General features: G+C 33.2%; 1 protein-coding gene across 6 annotated transcripts in view; it reads left to right on the top strand.

Annotated features, from left to right (window-relative positions):
- The window catches only part of LOC132264302 (potassium/sodium hyperpolarization-activated cyclic nucleotide-gated channel 3), a 61,438-nt gene that overhangs the window by 34,843 nt on the left and 6,466 nt on the right, over positions 1 to 20,129 (top strand). For 4 of the 6 annotated variants that reach the window (XM_059764431.1, XM_059764434.1, XM_059764437.1 and 1 more), the window contains 10 exons: positions 1,867 to 2,004; positions 6,407 to 6,499; positions 11,552 to 11,701; positions 12,181 to 12,257; positions 12,993 to 13,134; positions 13,485 to 13,654; positions 19,110 to 19,204; positions 19,332 to 19,420; positions 19,669 to 19,856; positions 19,981 to 20,115. In XM_059764431.1, coding sequence (XP_059620414.1) covers positions 1,867 to 2,004; positions 6,407 to 6,499; positions 11,552 to 11,701; positions 12,181 to 12,257; positions 12,993 to 13,134; positions 13,485 to 13,654; positions 19,110 to 19,204; positions 19,332 to 19,420; positions 19,669 to 19,856; positions 19,981 to 20,115 — 1,277 coding nt within the window. The remainder of the gene's footprint in view (positions 1 to 1,866; positions 2,005 to 6,406; positions 6,500 to 11,551; positions 11,702 to 12,180; positions 12,258 to 12,992; positions 13,135 to 13,484; positions 13,655 to 19,109; positions 19,205 to 19,331; positions 19,421 to 19,668; positions 19,857 to 19,980; positions 20,116 to 20,129) is intronic. The other 2 variants (XM_059764435.1, XM_059764436.1) reach the window with 1 other exon arrangement.

Here is a 20,129-nt window from a genome sequence, read left to right on the forward strand (position 1 = left end):
TTTCCCAACTATTTCATCACTTTACAACAAAGAATTTATCGTAAATTAAAGAGGAGTAGTAACTTTTAAATTCGCAGAACGTTTAAAGTAGAGCTGCGATATTACAAAGAAGAACGAAATTCACAGAGCAAATATTGTGAAAGCCTTAGGGCTGTGAAAAACATGTAAACACAGACTTTTATAGAGTCGTGTCGTTGAGTATATTGGTGATTTTTTTTGCTACTTGTGATTTTGTCATCCTTTTTAACCTTATATTAAATATTAGTACAGAATTTTTTGGTCTATATAATGAGTAAATAAGAGTTATTGCTCCTCAATGTGTTTTTCAAACTTCATTCTCTCCCGTGTTTCTAAAATCTCTCTTTGTGTTTTGGTTATTTTCCATAATGTTCTTCTATTCATATTTATCAGTCATGTGAATGTTGATTATTTGAGAAATCATGGAATTGCATGGTGTTTTATTGAAAAAGGATTTTTATGAATTCAATCAGTATTAGACAGCCGAGTGATTAAAAATGAAATGAAATTCGTGTGTTCAATTAAATAAAAAAGATGGTTTATGACGGGAGAATTTTTGAAATGAATTGCGACATTGCAAGGAATTGTGGTGGAGAATTTCATTTAACAAGCACTTCACACGATGCCAATGGATTTTAATCAATACTCATATACTGTATGTGCGAGTTGGTATATTCCTCAGCAGCCATCAGTGCTAATTTTCGCGTGCAATATGCTACAAATTTCTCAACATATGTGTATTACGCTTCAATACTTTCTCATATGGGCTCTGTGACATTGAATAATTGAAAATGCATTGCATGTGTGAAAGTTGAAAGTGATTGTTTATGAATTTTTCACCACAGTTCCGTGGGCTTAATCGGTGAACATGGGTGGTTTAATCAAGATTTGAGAGTATATATATATTGTACATTTTCAGAATTGCATGAGATATTGAAAAAGGGGGTTGAAGAGAAAGCGAGAGGCGGAAGGTGAAAAATAATCCAATGCGAGACATTGAATTTTCTCTCAATGACTCCTTCTTCACCCATGAACTACATTTGCAGTCTCATTCGATTTACCTGGGCTTTTAAGTATAACATGGCTGTGTTCCATGAACTCGGATGTGGGTTAAGAAGATTAATGTTTGCCACTTACGGTGACTATGCAATGCAACAACTGATTTGACACGATTGTACTCAATTCAAGTGACAATGTCAAGAAGAGGGAATTAACAATTCATTCATCAATTGTACAGACATGGTCTCTCTTTCACATGGACAATATCCAAAGCGTATAAATTTGTTGGCTGGTGGTTTTCCTAAAGTAATGAGCGGGGATCGAAGGGTGAGACGACGGGCATGGTGAGGGAGAGCTTTGGTTTTGCCAATCAAACATCCAAGGAGGTTCAATGGTGAATAAATAATGGACTGCTGGGGAAAAGTTTCACAGCACAGGAGCGCTTTTATCACAGAATGAATGCGGCCTTGTAGGAAATATTTGGCCATATTACTGCAACTCTACACTCAATAATTCATTAAATTATAAATTTCTTGCTTTCACACCAGACATCAAACAGTTCAGGAAATTGCTTTTCATTTTAAGCTTAATAATTAATACTTGCCAAAAGTCAAAAATGCACTTTCAGCTTTAACGATTGATCGATTTTTTTTCTGTTGTGTGCTAATCGAATTTCTATTCTCGTTGAAATATTTGAACCACATTTTCCAATGTCATTTTTTTTCCTTTAAATTTATGCATCACTGTTTATCAAATTTCGCCAAATTTGATAATGTATCAATTCTGTACTTATTCATTTATTCATCACCGATTTTTCTTCTAATATACAAATATTGGGAATATTTTCAGGATTTCTCGGAATCATTTCAAATTTTGCATGCCGGAAGAGCACTACGAATTCTTCGATTAGCCAAACTTTTATCATTAGTCCGTCTTTTGCGATTGTCTCGCCTCGTTCGGTACGTGTCGCAATGGGAGGAAGTTTATGTAAGTATATATTTAGCAGATATATATAAAATATAACACAGATTTTTTGAGAAATCAATGGAAGTTGCAGTATATCAATTTTATAGGAAATGTCCTGTGCCTTAATAACTATATATATATACAATCGCGAAACAGGTTCAACCAAATGTATGACATATCTCATCAGACATAGAATTAAATTTAAGTTGGATTGGAAAACATTAACCTCATATATTACTATAAACGAAGACATGTACAACACATAAAATGCGAAATACCCAGGAATATTAAACATAGTAACAAGAAAATCTATCAGAAGGTTGTGTATTTACAATCCAGAAGGGGATTGAATATAGTTTGATTATGATTTAATCACGAGAAACAATTAGGAGCGCACTTTCATGAATCGATATAAGACGATACTCCATCCAATCGCATACACAGTATCGCTCAAAATTATCCAGAAATTCCTGTTTTCCAATTTATAACTTCAGAATCAACGTGTTTTCCAAATTATTTTACGTGTCCTGTCGAATTCTCGTGTGTGTGTAAATAATTTTGTGAGATACTGTTTCTAAAGCCTCCATAAATAGTAATTTTTTTTTCATTCTCCTGGTAATCTTGAAATATTGATCTTTTTAGTTTTTCTCTATAAAAAGAATTCCTTTTCATTTCTTTAGGTATTAAATTATGAAGCAATGTAAATTAATGCAATGTCAGAATTTATGGTAATTTGCATCAAACTCCTTCACACATTTTCAGCTTTATATGAAGGGCATTTTAGAACACTTGAAATGAATATGGAATAACATTATGAATCTCTTTAGAAAAAAAAGAGGAAATGCGATAGAATGGAGGAGGAAGTTTTTTTTTCTTTTCCTTTGATATATTAATCCACTTTCTAATGCTTCTTATTTGACATTACTTTTTATTCTCTTACTTTCACATTTGAATTGCGTGTTCAAAGCTTCTCTTTGCTTAAATTGTAAAAATGAAAAAAAAAATGTATCCAATATTAACTACATGTAAATTTATTGTTTTTTGTATGTGTTTCACAGCGCTTAGGAATTTTTGATACATATAATATAATTTTTCTTCAATGACAAGACCATTTTGGAAGAAAAACATGCAGTCATACAGAGTCTATAGTTTTTGTATATTTTATCAAATAAGCAGGTTTTAGGATAGTGTCAATAATTATTGATCTTTCTTAAAGAGTACACAATTTGAGAGAGAAACCTTTAACTATAGAGAAACTATCGATAGTTACTCCTTAATTCTGTCTTTGAGATTTTATTTTTTGACTTTGTAATTCAGAATTATTCAACAGGATCTACTTTTTTCTATGACTCCGCTCGACTCACTACAAAATCTCTGCTTTCAAATCTTTCTCTCTATCCCTCTCTGTCTAATGTGCTTACGCTTTATATTTATTAGCCTGGAAAAGCTGGGCTTTCCCGAAATAAAACACGACATGTTTTTCGCATTATATGGCTTTTTTATTAAATTTTGTGACTGTCATTAGGGAAAATAAGTTTTTCTTTTTTTAATCATTTTGTACAATGAAGTTGGACAAGCCTTAAAATAATGGTATTAATTCTTATTGGCAGACTTTAAAAGAAAAAAAAACCACATTTGTAGTTTTATTTCGTCAAATAATGTCATGAGCGGGAATTGTTGGAAAAGTGTAGGACGTGAGAGAAGTGGTTATATTGTGAAATATGGCGGCAATATGTGGTGAAAATCGTGAAAATGCAGCGTAGAGGGCAATGTTGGGAAAAGTAAGCGCCTTCAGGAACATCAATTTAATTGGCACTAATGAAGATGAATTTTCTCGCTCTCTTCGGATGTACATACATTCCACGGGCGTGTGTTAAATTATGAATGAGAGGATAAGAGTTGGATTTTGTAGTGAGTAATTGTTGGCATAATTTTAAAGTGATTTGTATTTTCTCTTAGGATCATAATATATGTATACAGACTGTAACGAAATTTCACAATTAGCTATATACAACTTCTCCTTTCTATACTTCCTTGTCTTGCTCTTGCTAGAGTCAGCTCGCAAGTCTATTACTCCTTTTTATATAATATAGTGTAGAAGATGATATCCCCCCCACACTTCTTTTCAAAAAATTCAACCTCTCATTGTCACTCTTTGCAAAGACTATCCATGAGAAATGATTCGCTTTTTCTCTCACTTCCCACTTCTAATGGCTGCAAATATACCTATTAATATTAAAATGCGGTATTTGGGTAAGCAGAACTTAATTCTATCTTCTCGTTATATTGATTGTCGTTGTCCGTCGAGTATATATATATTTTATTGGTCCATGAAAAGTCAACATTTTGCCGTTGTTTCTCAACTATTCTTTGGTACATTGTTTTTCCGTTTCCACTATCTATAATAACCTCTTGTCATGATTTTAATTCTTTCAAGTATAACCGTAACCATGTGTTTATCGATTTTTATATATATACAACTTTTATTATTTCTCGCTATCAAGTAATACACACTCCTGGTTCTCAACCTTCAGCGAATTATTCTCTCTGTAGTTTTTTCCCCTGTTTTCCTTTGCATATCTTGTTTGAAAGTGGTCTCAATCTCTCAATTGAGAATATTTTTCCTATCCTTTATACTCTTTTTTCCTTCTTTTCTATATTGCTCTTTAGTGTCATTAGAATGCTGAGTATATTTGTTTGAGTCTCTGGTAGAAAATTAGACAGTGCGTGATTTTGAAACTAAATTATTGGCTCATGTGTAAAAAGATTTTTGGTAAATTTTTGGATTAGAATTACGTTTAGATGCATCGTGTTTATTCCAAATTATGTTTTGATGGGCAATTTATATATTTTTTGTCACTATTGTTTCTCTTATTTAATTCACATTTTAAAATATATTGCAATTTATGAAAAACAAGCACGTCTTACCAGTTAATAAATATTGAGGAGTTGTACGTGGAAATGGAGGATGGAATCTTTGTGAAGAACACAAAAATACATACAATCACTTCAACACTTGGGGATTCCATGGAAAATACCAGAAAATACACCAAGGGTGGTTGAAATCGTGTCAATTGTGTCTTTTACGCCGTCACTCTTCTGAATCTGATAATCTTCCAATATCTTATTTGACTGTAGATGTGTCTCAAGGAAAGCTCAAATGTACTTATGTACAACATACACTCACCATCACAAGGAAATGCGCAGTCTTTCATGTTCTCTCCAGATGACAGCCGAATGAAAACATCTTCAGGAAAAGATTAAATTGACAGAAGTGTGCTAGAATTTGAGATGAGATTTAGACTTTCCATTTATTAATACAGTGAAACACAGTCAATCGCACCAGTGTCTCTCCATTTGTGATTGGCACTGTATTATAGCACCAGGCAAGACTCAATAGTCCATTAAAAGGATTCTCAGTCAATATATTCAATTCGATTTGCTCAATAGCAATATAAAAATCCTCAATACACACAATTTTATCGAATATTCGCTATGTCGATGGATTGTTTGATATAAAAGTCAAGGGAGGAGATTCCATTGCGGTTCAGCAAACCAGCCCACATCATTTCTTCGAGGCTTGTGAAAGAAATTGAGCGCACCGATTCTTTTCATGCTACCCTCTCTCAGTCGAAATTGAGATACCTGTCCTTCTTTGCCACCATCTCTCTTGAGATCAATACAGAGCTCTCGAGAAGAGCTGTTCTCTCGCAACTCCCGATTTCTCCGACATTCACCCTCAAGAGAATGCTCTCCTCTGTAGAAGTGTGATTTGTAGTGTTATATTTCGATACATAAATGTAAAAATATTTCATGATAAATATTGTAGATGAGTGAAAATTTTTGAAGACAAACTGCGTTGTTTTTATTCCATCGTGATTACATGATTGAGTGTCTAGATGTTTATAGCGGAGTGACACTTCAGAGTTCTTTGGTAAATGTTCATTATATGAATAGATGTTAGGATAAGACGCAAGTTATATGTGACATTCATAGATATATTCTGTCATTTGAGTGTTACGAATATATACATATATATTGTAATGTAGAAGAGACAAAAGAGCCAAAACCTACTCAGAAAATGTTATTTTCAAAAATATTACAATTCACTTGAAAACACCTCAGAAAAAAAATTTGAAAGAAAAAGAATTTAAGGTGAAATTCAAAGGAAAATTTGCAATAAAAAATGCGAACATCAAAAAAATTATAGAATGGAAATGAAAGTTAATACCGTTGTACACTATTTTACAAGAATCTTTGATCTTTTTTTTTGTTTCACTTTGATCACGTGTTCAGATAACCAGAAAAAAATGACGACGAAAACGATGAATCCAAAACAAAGAAAAATATTGTAATTACTTGATTCTTCCACTTTTTATAATATTTAAATTTTTCTTCCAACTATTTTGAACGGTGGCTCTAGATTCTGCAAAATCTTCAAAAAAAGCGCGCAGATCGAAGAGGACGATTAGTCAAAAAAGAAAAGGGCTTTTCGAAAAGCAATCTTGTGCTGAAGGTAAAACTTTTTTAAGGCGTTTCAAAAAACATGCTTACCCGCATATTGCTTTTAGCATTTGAATAATTTTTTACCTTTAACTTCGTATAAATACGTAAATTTTGCTATATATACATACATATATATATTTTTTTGATAAAAGAAAAAAACATTGTATATGTATTGATATTGTTATATCACAAAAGATCGACCAAAATTCTCAAGATCTTTATTTTATATACGATTTTTTTGTAACTAAATTTTTTACTATACATTCGATTTTACAAAAATATGTTTTATATTTTGCAGTTAGTTTTTTTGTATCTTATAAATTGGCAGAAGTATTTATAGGTTAATGGATTTTGTGCATAAGTGCGTAATATAAATGACAAGCAAATTTTTTTGAGGTTATCAAATTAATAAGGAAGTGTTGATATTTCTTTTTTTTGGTTTTCTTTTGATTTTTGAGGAATCATTGAACTATAGATGCTTTAATGCTACGTAAGCAAGTATTTATCATTTGGATTTTCTTTTATGATTTTCTGTTTTGTTTCTGCATCTCGAATCTGGATTTATTTGTGCATTTCGATGTTGTTCTCTTAAGCGATGCATTTGGCCTCGTGCTTAAAACTTAATGCTGACTTTGTACGCTTTTATTCTTTTATTTTTATTACCAGTAGTCTTTTATACCTCTTAAGAATCTAAAATCTAATAACTGTTACACACAACAATTACAAAACACTCTCACAAAACTTGTTATGTGCTACACAATTTTACACAATACTTCACTTTTTCCAACTGAAAAATAAACTGTGTCAGAACTATAGATCTTTAGAAAATTATACTGATAGTTTGTGTCATCAAAAATAACACAGGCAAAAGAAAATATAGTAGTTGTTTAATTTGGTTTCTAAATAAAAACAAGATAAAAGAAATCAACATAAATAAAATAAACAGTGAAACGGTATTTGGAATTCCGTAATTATTTTGGCTAATAACAAAATACTCTGAAAAGGAACCCCATTAAAAATACTAATAACAAATTATTAAACAGTTATTTTATCATTTCGATTAGAATATAGTGCCTAACTTCACTATTGTATGAAATTAGATGATTTCTCACATAAACTCTTTCCTGTTCTTCGATGTTGGTTTAGATAAACTCTTCGCATTAGCTTGAGTATCAGATGTGAATAGACTTCTATACAAATCATGATTACTATTTAGACTATCTCGCACCCCAATTAGATATTTTTCCCATTTTTCCTATTCTCTACAACGTCTTGTAGCGCCTACCTTGCCTTCTTGAATGAGATTCCTTACCCATATTGAGATTCTTTCTCTTTCCCTCCTTTTTATTTCGATTATAATTATTATACAAAATGTGACGACATGATGAGGGCAAAATTGGACTTTAGTGCTAAAGGAGAGGCTCAAAATGATCTCTATTGTCCTAGTCCTTGTTTGAGGAGGGTACATTAATTAAATTCATGTGCTGATCACGGACGGTTACTCATAATGCATCGCGATGCTCTTGAGTTGGCCTGCTGGGGGTGTTAATGTCAGTGGCAGATGGAGAGAGCACCCAGCAAAATAATGTGCCGCCACTGGATGCCTTCCAATGGCGGGGACACTGAGGTGATATCAGGCAGAGGGACTGATGAGGTCGTTTAATGTGTTTAAGTGACACATTTAGGTCAAACTCCTACATTTCAAATGCCACCTCCACACTGACTTTCCTTGGTGGATGGGCGATGGCAAAATTGCATCCACAAAAGCTCATTTGCCATTCATACAAATTCTGCATAGCATGCTCAGTGATTATAGTTGCCAGAGAATACCCTCTCAATATGCATAAAGCCAAACAACCCAGTGCAAATTCCATTAAAATATATTTCAAACAATTGTTGTAAGCTTTCGACATTGTCTCACAGTTTATGCCCTAAATTACGCTCGAATATGAATGCAGACGGAGTCAAAAGGAGAGTTTTTTCAGGTGCGGAAATATGTGAAAATTATTTGACTACTTTAATTCAAACAAATCTCTTTGTTTAAACAACTTTTTGTGCTTTTTTTAGAGAGAAATTCCTCATGAAATTTTCTTTACACATTTGTGGAAGTTCCTTTAGGAAATAGTTGTGAACTTCATTAGGTGAAACTTTAAACTATAACGAGAAAATAGATACAAAAGACTTCAAAGTGTCACTTCTCGATGTGAAAAAGTTAAAATTAGTTACAAAGTTTTGGCGTTGTGTGCACATGCACCTGTTTAAAGCATACTTGAAATTAATACTGCCTAATGAGTAGATTAATTTATGCTATAAATTTTCGACATTTACGAACAATTAGAAACCGATTTTATGCATCAAAATACAATTAAAATAACCCTGTGGAAATTAATAGAACCAGAATGAAATGCATTTCATCTTCCGGCTAGTGCAATTGGGGGAAAAATTATGGATGAAATGTCTATGAAAGTCGGCAGAGTTGAAAATTATGAAAATCAGGCAGCATAATTTGTCATCGTGGCAAATGATATTGCGCGACCATCAGATTGGGAACTGCAGAGCATAACTCTGAGTGATTAAAATTCAATTTGGCTTCCACGTGAGTGTCCCAGAGGAGGGCTTGCAGCTGACAAAATCCATTGGCACGGGGATGAGATGGAGAGTTGAGGGATTATTGGGTCAGTTGTCCAGGAACTATCTGGAGAGGGATTTCCATTAATGCGGATAGGAAGATTTGAGGTGGAAGGGGGGATGTTTAAATCAAATCATGCTGAAGGTAATTAAATACAGCCAGGAAACGACAGGCAGGAAATTTTCTATTGATTCAATAAATATTTGATGGTGCACATGCTGTAATACCGGGATTTCTATTTGCTCACAAAATCATAGAGAGAGAGTCTTTCTCTGTAAATATTTAATAATATTTTATGAGTATGTGTGTGTGTGTGTGTGAAAAAATATAAAAGTTATATCTCAAAGTTTTCCTCTTCTGTTCACTTCCAATTCGCTCTCCTTCCGTATTATCATTCATGGAATATTGTATAGAGGTGATGTATGACGTGGATGTGTTTGAGTAAGAAATGAATGAAAAGATTAAGGTGGAAATGTACGAGGGTGGAAATAAAGTTACAGAGAGTTGAATAATGCTTGAGCTTGAGCAATAAAATTATTTTATCTGTAATATAAGTATATATATATGTAACAGTGAGAGAAGTTTGAAACTATCTCTGCGATTTCACCTCTGGCAATGCTATAATTCACACAATATTGCAATTTTTTCTCACATTTCTCATTCAGCAATCGCTCATTTCCCTCTCACCAGAAGTTACTAAGTTGCTCCTCCGCAGAAAATGCTCTGATTGCAATGTTATACCAAGAACTCAATGTCTCAGAATTCCTCTTTATTTGTGTATATAAATTAGGTATAAAGGTTGAAATGAAAAATTTTGGCAAATGTCGTGAACCTATAATGTACTTTCCATATTTTTTTCACATTAATATCACAAGAATAATACAGCTTTCTAACTTACCTTTTAGTTTCTTTTCCTGATTTTAAGACTTGCCTTACGCAATTTCACAGATAAAATGCCCTCGCTTATGAAAAGCTCTTACCACGAACATCATAAGCATATCTTCTATCGCTTCTTTTTATTGGCAAGTTAGGAGCTTTCTTTAATCCACTTCTACATAAATTCCCCTTTAAGTGACAATTGGAAGAACAATATGTAAATTTTCAAGAGAAAATTCTTTTCCAAATAGTATAAATACATTCTAATTAGAACCCCGCCATAGATTTTCACACAAAATGGCATGGCATGAAACACAATGAAAGCTCCTGTAAAATAATTTTACAAAAATTTTTCTCTCAGTGAAATTTAAGTTTTATCTGTAATATTGTTACTATTATTTAATTTTACAAAGCTGATGGTCCTGCTGAGACCAAATAATTGTCACTAAAAAAGCAGTAAGGAAAACTTTCAGCGCGATTGCTATTCGTAGTGGAGAAAAAGTTGCAAATACAGAGTCACGACGCATCTGTTATGTGAAGATAGTAATGATAAATATTAGTAAATAGGTGACTTGCACATGTTTTCGGAATTCCAAGTGTGATTCGTCATGTTATGCATATATGAAACAGCAATTATCAACCAGGAACAGCGACCGCAGCGCATATCGTATAACATTCTGCATATTACAATCACGTGAGAAATCATTTCTCCTATTTACTCCCCTGTCGCTCTCTCTCTCTCTCTTTCTCTTCCTATTTGTAGGTAAATTTGAAATCATAGCCTTTTAGATGCCATTGAGCGATTCTAAAAGGTACTTAGTGAACTGCAAAATAGCTATTCAAATCGATTTCTACCCCTTTATTCGGTTGTTTTATGAAATGGCAAACAATAAAATGAGCCAAATTTCTATCTCCTTTTTTAATTTCATTGAAAGCTTTTGATATGAATTTGTTTGTTTTCTAAAAACTAGCAAATATTCACAAAAAGCTTCCGAATACAGGGGCCAATTGTTCATTTTTTGATAACAAAAAGTAAGGATAAAAATTGTAAACACTGTAAATAATTCTAGAATTCACACATAAATAATAAAAAATCAATATAATACTTATGTACGTAAAAGAATCTGACTAATAGTTTAATTTAGTAATAATAAAATCAATAGAATTTAATGAAAAGTTGATTCTCATTTTGTAAAGTAGGTATTTTTAGGAGTTTCTTATTTTCTTTCGTCTTTCGTTTGCGTAGGAAGGTAATATTTTTGAAGAAATCTCATCTGCAAAAGTAATGAAATTTAATCAAATTCTATACTCTAGGAATATTGTGATTTTTTTCTTAATGTAATGTCACAAATCAGCAACATAGAAGGATCCATTGGAAAAGTACAATTTCAATGAGTATTTTATTCACATGAGTACACAATGAAACAAAGCATCAAGAACACAGTAAAATGGTTTCAGAATCTCATAAAAAAAATTGCGCAATCGGAATTTTGAGAGCATATTGAATTTGTTATTGTACAATTATACAGTGTCCGCTCCTTGCTTGTGTCTTTTCAGTTCCTTAACATGGCCTCGGTGTTTATGCGAATCTTCAATTTGATTTGCATGATGCTCCTTATTGGACACTGGAGTGGATGTTTGCAATTTCTGGTGCCAATGCTCCAGGGATTTCCCTCAAACTCATGGGTGGCAATTAATGAATTGCAGGTAATGTATCGCACATCACATTGGTTTTCTTTTTTCCTATAAAATTTCCAAAACATGGATGAAATTGTTTTGAAATTTGTTGTCTCCATATTCCATATCTTTTTATCAAAATTATTCATGTTTGCCGTTTACCTGTACTGTTGCTCTTATTCTTAAATGTATTTCCTCTTTCACTCGAAAGACGTGTTCAATTTTGCATTTGACAAATGATTGGAATTCAGTTGATGGTTACAAGAGAAAACATCTGAAATTCAATTTTCACACAATTTTCAATTTTTCTTTTTTCCACAAAACACTTTAAGTCCCATCTCCGTAACGTTTTCTTTTTCTGTTAAAGAAATTATGATCATATTCTTTTGTATGAGTATTTTCATTTATTTGTGTTGAAAATTTCATTGCTTTTCCCTTATCATTTATACATGATTTCAGTTTGTTTTAAAAGGTAACTCTTACACATTGTTTCTCTCTTCCACTCGCAGGAAGCATATTGGTTAGAACAATACTCATGGGCGTTGTTTAAGGCAATGTCCCACATGCTATGTATCGGTTACGGCAGGTAAGGTGTTCTCAACTTCCTCATCCTCTGTTTCCCCCCACTCCAACCCCACTATCTCCGCAGATTCACAGTGTACTTGGCAAGGAAAGAGAAAAGGAAGCACTTGTGTCTCATCCCTTCTTTCCGTTCTCATATTTCTTCCATATACATACGACACACAGAGCTTCAATATTGCCATCTGTTTTCATGCTTTTTGATCACTCATTTCTAACTTCTACATTTTCCTCTTGCTATCCAACAATTCGCTACACTCGCAGAAAATGTTCCAGATAGAAGTTACTCTTTTCATTTATACTCAAAATGTTTCAATGGTTTCATCGGGTTATTTGATTCAAATGAATAAAAACCTCATATTGACTTGATGTAGTAGCAAATTATGAATATGAGTAATCAAAAAGCGTGAGAATGACTGAGAATCTAATTATCATATGGGTTTTTGTAGAACACTTTTATACTTCTTCCCCCCCAATTGTAAAAATATGTTTCACCCTAAACTTACCTGACATGCATTATAAGTAACCTTAGTCAGTATCTTTAGTGAAAATTTATACTATTAATTTAATTTAAATTGTTCTCTTTTCACCTTTATTTATTTTTATTATGCTGTCAATTTGCCAACACGTGCGTCGGATGGGATATTTGGATATGACACATCACAAAATGTGGACTCAACGCAATACCCTAATGCCTTTATTCCCATGTAAATGTTGTGTTTGTTGTGTGACAATTCCATAGATTTCCACCACAATCATTAACTGATATGTGGCTAACTATGTTATCCATGATATCAGGAGCTACGTGCTATGCATTATTTCTCGGACATGCCACAAATCTTATTCAAAGTTTGGATTCTAGTAGAAGACAATATCGTGAAAAGGTGATTTATCTCATAAACATCCTCATTTGTCGTGTTTTATACCATTATATCCATTTAAAAATGAAAATAATTCTTTCTCCATTCCTTGCATTGTTTTCCAATAACATGAAAGAAAAATTGTTTTTTTTTGTAAAATTGAATAATGAAATTTTTTGCCAATTAATCTCAAAAATTAATAAACAGCTCATGGGAGGAATATTTCAATTTTCGCCATGAGCTGCTAATTGTGTTTGCCCATGAGAAAAAGGGGCGAGTCAGAGGCCTAAAAATTTGCAAATCATTGTTCATCACTTCGTGTTATTGATAGCAATTCATGAAGTAAAATCCTAAAATACTTCAAATATATTCAGGTTAAACAAGTTGAAGAGTACATGGCATACAGAAAGTTGCCAAGAGACATGAGACAGCGAATAACAGAGTACTTTGAGCATCGTTACCAAGGCAAATTCTTTGATGAAGAATTGATCCTTGGGGAATTAAGTGAAAAGTTGAGGGAAGACGTTATCAATTACAATTGCAGGTGTGTCACATTTTCTACTTTTTCAATTGTATATCCTTTTTTTTGTTATAGGCATTTTTAACGACTCATTTTAAATAAGAAAAAAAAATCTTTTTCGCTCATACTTTTGTGGTGTTTTTACCCGAAGAACCCCCGATAATTGTATACCTAATTTTACAAAATGACCAACATTGTCATATGAAATCCCCGTAATATCGCATACAATCGCCTTTATCAATTTTAAATACCCTTTACTAGATCGAAAATACATACTTATCTATCTACCTTGCAAGTAACCGACCTTGTAAAAAGACACTAAAGTGGATTAAACATGAAATATATATTGCAGAAATTACCACAGTGCCGGGAGTGAATAATAAAATCTTTTCAAAACCCAAAATTCACATTGGAATGGTTGCGTGATTCCTTTTGTGTTTAATTTTATTGTATTTCTCTTTGCAAAAATACATCGCAATCTATGCTTTCACATTAGCTAAACTCAAGTATATTTATATCTCAAAATGTCTACACAGAGCAATTTTGGTCGGAATTCAGCAATTCTTGCTTTCTCACAGAATAAAAAAAACAATTTTCCGATAACCAAAAAGAACAAGAATAATCACAGAAAATTCCAAGAGAATCTTGCATGAATTTATCCCCACTTCAAACACTCTCGTGTGAAATGTTAGGGAAAAAAAGAAGACTTCAAAGAAATTTATATTCTTCCACGCAACAATTTTTTGTGTTCCTTCCATATACAAATATTTATTTCATAGTGATCATTTCTTGCGATGATTTCATTGTAAAAACAAATATATAAATATATATATATATATATTTTTGTGTACTTCCTAATTTTGTGTCTTCCTCATAACTGTTTGCTTGATTGCATACGAAAGGTTTTTCAATTGCTTGACTACTCGCTATCTCAGAACACACACTTATTTCAATAGAAAATGATAACGATGGGAAAAGTCATTTGTGTTGTTATTTATTCCTGTTTTTTGCTTTATCATTCTTTGAGCCGTCTGTGGATATTTTGAAAGGCGAGATGATGAGAAGGGAAATTTGAGTTTATAGCCCTTAATTTATTTGGTTCTAATTACAAAACTCGTCCTTATTTTATTAGCGTGACAAGTCGCTTTGTAGGCAAATTAAATTAATATACTCATGCGCTTAACTTTATTTCAATATAGTATTATAATAACTGAAACTGCGCCACAATGAAAAATACCCACAAAAAAAAACATATTGCCATGGAAGAAAAGAACATTATTGCAGAAATGCTATTAAGATTAATCTGCAATTGCTTAACAGCAGAAATCACTGCTTTCAGTGCACAACACTTAAATACTTTCAAATTACACATTTTGCTACATTGAAATTTTCTTCGTTAAAGCTTTTTTCTGATTTATTCAAAAAGAATTGGACCGAAAAAAATTCAGTCAAAGAAAAAGACGCAAGCCGTTTATCGCAGTTCTCTATATAGAATTTCGCCATATGAACATACATACAATGCCAGACTATTCTCTATAATCGAATTACTCAAAAGTGCCGACTCGGTACAATTTTGTGTGGTAACTTCCTATACTGTTCTGAAGATATACTTGTAATTATGCATAAATGCCATCATGATGGAGATTTTATTCATTTTTGAAAATGTCATGTAAGCTAAAATTTACATTTTATCGAGTGTATTTATGGAATGACCCATGAATATGAGGATGAGGCTATTAGGACGGCAGAGCCTGAGGCCAGTTGAATTTCCCTTTCATTCATACCTTTATACTATATACCCAGTGTTTTATCAATGAACCATCGTTTCTATTGAGTGTAAAATTAGAAAATGTGTATTTCATTTGTGTGGATGTTGTGAAATTTGTCAGATTTGCAATGTGAACGGAGAAGAAGGGCGGAAAGCAGATTTTCATCCCTTGGTGAGCCTAATGAGGGTTATAAGCTAAATGGCGGGAAATTATTTTTCTCTCTCTCTCTCTTTCGATCAATTTTTTTTTCTTGCTGTGAGATTTTCTCCCACACTTTCACAATGGATTTGTATGAAGTATTACTCATAAAATATTGAGTGTTTCCTTCCTGGGTGTTTCAGATTAGGTGCTGAAGAGGAGATAGTTTGAATTGATTAATAATCTCAATATTGAATGGGAAGAAAGAAATTCGATCCCCTATTAATTTCCCCATTATTCAGCACAATATTTAAGATATTTCCCCTTCGCCCGGGCAAATTTCCCACACAAGAGGTCGAGTTTTTACTCATCTTTCATCACTGGGCTGCCTTTCACAGGCGCTACATATAGCGTCATGTGTCCCTCATTATTGCCATTGTTGTACGGCACAACATCATCATTCTCATCTTCTGGAGATGTTTGACTTATGATGAGCCTTCCATGAAAACATCCCCCCTCCCCAACCATCCCCCAATTCGCAAGCGCCCCCGAAATCGCCTTTTTCACAGTGTTTTTCCCTCTCCGAGGCCCAATAAATATTGAATTTTCTCAGCTCCTGATACCCTCCTCGCGCCAACTCTCAGCTCCGTCGCCCATACACTTTGTTTCCTGGAAACTCCAGTGAAATCCTCACAGGCTTAATCGAGGTAGAATTTCCCGATGATTCATTACGCGTCCCCAACTCATGCCTCACAATTTCCTTCCGTTCGTATGAGAATTCTGCGTTGAATGAAGAGGAATGGGTGTGAGTGTATTATTTATTGTGTCGATGGAATGATCCTTGAAGGAAAAGTTGTAAGAAGTCTCCTTCATCGCACCCTGCCTGTAGGTTGGTGGAAATAGAGATTAAGAGTTTGTTCTATAGAGAAGATGTAGGTCGAAGTGACTGGATAGCATTGTTTGCCATGCATTAGAAGACTATCTATATTTTTCCTAGTGATGATGTTCTTTCTTATCATGCACTTTTTATAATTTGATTTGGACGGAAAAACCCTATCGATATAACTAAATAAGAGGATTTTATGTTCAATAAAGAGAATAATAAAACTACGATGCTACACTTTGCTGCGTCCTTAATTATTCTTGAGACAGATATAAAAGTGTTAGGAAATTTATTGAGTACAAGATGTTTTATATCGATGAGTGGTGAAATCGTCTTCAATGACATGGAACAGTGACAATCCATGCTTGTTTACAACCGTTTATGCTCACAATAACTCATTGGCATTGAGCAATATATTTGTCACAGACTTTGGAGATCTTTTATCTGGCACTGGGTCAACTTTCGACCTACATCTCTATATGTGCTCCTGGTACGGAATGTGTGCATGTGTGTGTTTATAGGAGGAGAAAAACGAACCAAAACGTGCCTTATCACATCAATCTGTCCACTTAATGTTTAATACTCAACACCCATCAACTTTACTGAGGCATAAATTTCCACCGCCTCCGTTCGTGTCACCCTCCCACATCTGTCTAGAGAGCATCACTTCTTCTATGTTTGCCGTATGCTGGGTTGGTGTAAGTCATGTATGTCTACATTGTTTGGACTCTTGAGCACTCCTTTCTCATTCAGTGTGCCATTCTCCAAAAAAAAAGGTGCCAACAATAGCAAAAATTACTACAACACATCCTCCGTTGTTGCACACAACCCCCGAGCAATAATGAAGATTGTTGCTCCGAACGTTTATTGCACGGAAAGTGGAGAAATGTAATCTACAATAGGGGAAGCTGTTGCTCTCTCATTTTTTTTTCTCTTTATTTCTTTGGAATCATTTTTGCCCCATTTTTTCCCTCTGCGCGGAAGAGTTTTATGGCTTTTTATTCAATTCCGCACTTGGGAGTGATGAGATGGAAAGAACACCCACTTTTCATATGATTTTCCTGATGATTTTTCTTTGTGAATGTATGAGTGTTTTTTTGGTTTATTTTTTGGAATCCAGTTGCAAAGATTTTTAAACAATATGGAAATGGTTCATGAATCCCCCAACCCCTCTGCCCTAAAAGTCTACTTTGAAACCCCCCTTTTTGTGACACCTTTACCACGCAAACACAGAAAATGAATGAAAATTTGTCTCACATTAAAATCTAAAATTATTGAATAAGACCGAGAAAATCAGCATATGCACGAACTTAAAAATTCATCGATGTTGTTATTGATTTACCACATTGGAGACATCAATACATTTACGTATATTCAATGTGGGAAGTAATTAAATCAATAAGGCGTCAAAACAAATACCATAAACCATCAAACCTCCATCACATTTTATTTTATGAATGTTTGATTATACATATGAGAAAAAAATATGCATAATGTCCTTCGTGAAGAGTAAGTTATGATGTAAACAATTTCTTTTTTTTTTAATTCTTCATCATCTTTATTTTCCTAGTTAGATCAACCACAAATTGTAAGATGAATTCTTTGCAAATTTCACATTCTTTCACCAAAGTCTTTCACTATATATTAATATTTGTTAATTTGTATGTGAACAATCAATCGTAAATTTTTAATGAATATTGTAAGAAAATTCTTTTGAAATGAAACAAGAAACTGCACCACAAAATATTTACGACATTTTCATGCATGTCATCAATTCGATTAATCCTAATCTTCATGTGGTTATTAGTGCAATTAAGGGAAACGGAATTGAATTATGAATAATTTTCTAATGAAACTCCACTTAAAACTGATGATTTCATGAATAAGGAAATACGTTATTTGCTTATGGACTGAGGAAAATTGACTGATCACTGTGCACAGGAAATATGATTTATTAGTGATGAGCTTAGTCGTACGCTCTTCACTATATAATTTTCACTTCGTATGAATATATATGTATTAAATTACTCTAAATGCCGAGGCTGAATGTTTGATAAGATTTGAAGGATTAGATTCCGAATTCAATTCTGTTTCCTCACGTTGAATTTTCATCTCATGCTGCTCTACTCTATTTATTGGCATTTTTCCTGTTCTCTTGACTGTCGATATATTTCTTATCGTCGAAGTGTATATGTTTTCTTCTCTGTCTATCTCTGACACTATAATTTAATTTTTATCAATTCTTTTCTTCACAAATTGTCCGTGTCTAATGAAAAAGTCTATCTCTCTGTGTTTGCTAAAGAATTGTGATATGTTTCCTTCCAATAATGTCCTAATTTAAACACATGTCTTCTGTAGTTATACTATATAGCAATTGAACTATTGAAATGCTTTAAATGTTTCTTTTTAAGTGTACAGTATAGATATTCTCTACAGTGTGTAATAATCATAAATACTAAGAACAACATCACATGATAGATGGTATTTTATCATAAGTATAATAATATATTTCATTTTTATTTATCTTTTCATATTATTCTAAAATATTTACATCTCAAGCGCTGTGTTCATATGATAAATGATCCATAAATTCATTTGAATTTATATATATGAACACTGCGCTGATGCACTTCATATTCTGAGTGAACATGTAATAATAACTATCTATGAAATTGAAAATGATTTCCAGATCTTTGGTTGCTTCAGTGCCTTTTTTCGCTAATGCTGATGCAAATTTCGTATCAGACGTTGTAACAAAGTTAAAGTACGAAGTATTCCAACCAGGTAAATAAATACTTATAAACTGAAGTATTTGAAAATTTTCATAAGAAAATAATAGTGAGAGGAAAAGTGGCGTTTTTTTTTGTCTATTTTTCACTACAACAAAAAACACATCTATAACTTCTTGTAGGTGATATTATCATTAAAGAAGGTACAATCGGAACGAAAATGTACTTCATCCAGGAAGGTGTTGTCGACATTGTCATGGCGAACGGTGAAGTAAGTTCTCTCAGCCCACACGTATCAATTTCCATAAAGTTTTCACTCCTTTTGCCACTGCTCTTTTTTGTTTTTCAACCCCCGTTTTAAATTCTGTGCAAAAAGTTCCCTTATATGTAAAAGCACTAACGAAATTCCTCTCGAAACTTTTCCATCGCTCTTTATTTTTCTTCTCTCTCTCATCCATGTGACTCACAAGTGGTTTTCTCTTGTTTTCTTTTTGCCCCGAAAACAAAAAAAAATTCTAGGTGGCAACTTCTCTGTCGGATGGATCATACTTTGGCGAGATTTGCCTGCTGACAAATGCAAGGCGAGTGGCGAGTGTCCGTGCAGAAACGTACTGCAATTTATTTTCACTAAGTGTAGATCATTTCAATTGTGTTCTCGACCAATATCCTCTTATGAGAAAGACGATGGAAACGGTGGCAGCGGAAAGGTATGAAAAGCTAGTGTTTTCTGTCCATTTTCACTATTAATCATGTGGGAAATTTCAGTGGGATGTTATTTGAGAGACAGATTATTTGATAAAATCAATGTTTTTTGTGCTTTTTCTTCAACAGATTAAACAAAATCGGAAAGAATCCGAACATAATGGCGCAGCGTGATGAACCGAATAGCTTAAATACAGAATCAAAAACAATTAGTGCAGTTGTGAATGCTTTAGCAGCAGAAGCGGAACATGTAAATAATATGAGGTAATATGGCACAT

Source organism: Phlebotomus argentipes, unplaced genomic scaffold (assembly GCF_947086385.1).
Source record: "Phlebotomus argentipes unplaced genomic scaffold, Phlebotomus argentipes genome assembly contig_32, whole genome shotgun sequence".
Taxonomy (NCBI): Eukaryota; Metazoa; Arthropoda; class Insecta; order Diptera; family Psychodidae; genus Phlebotomus; species Phlebotomus argentipes.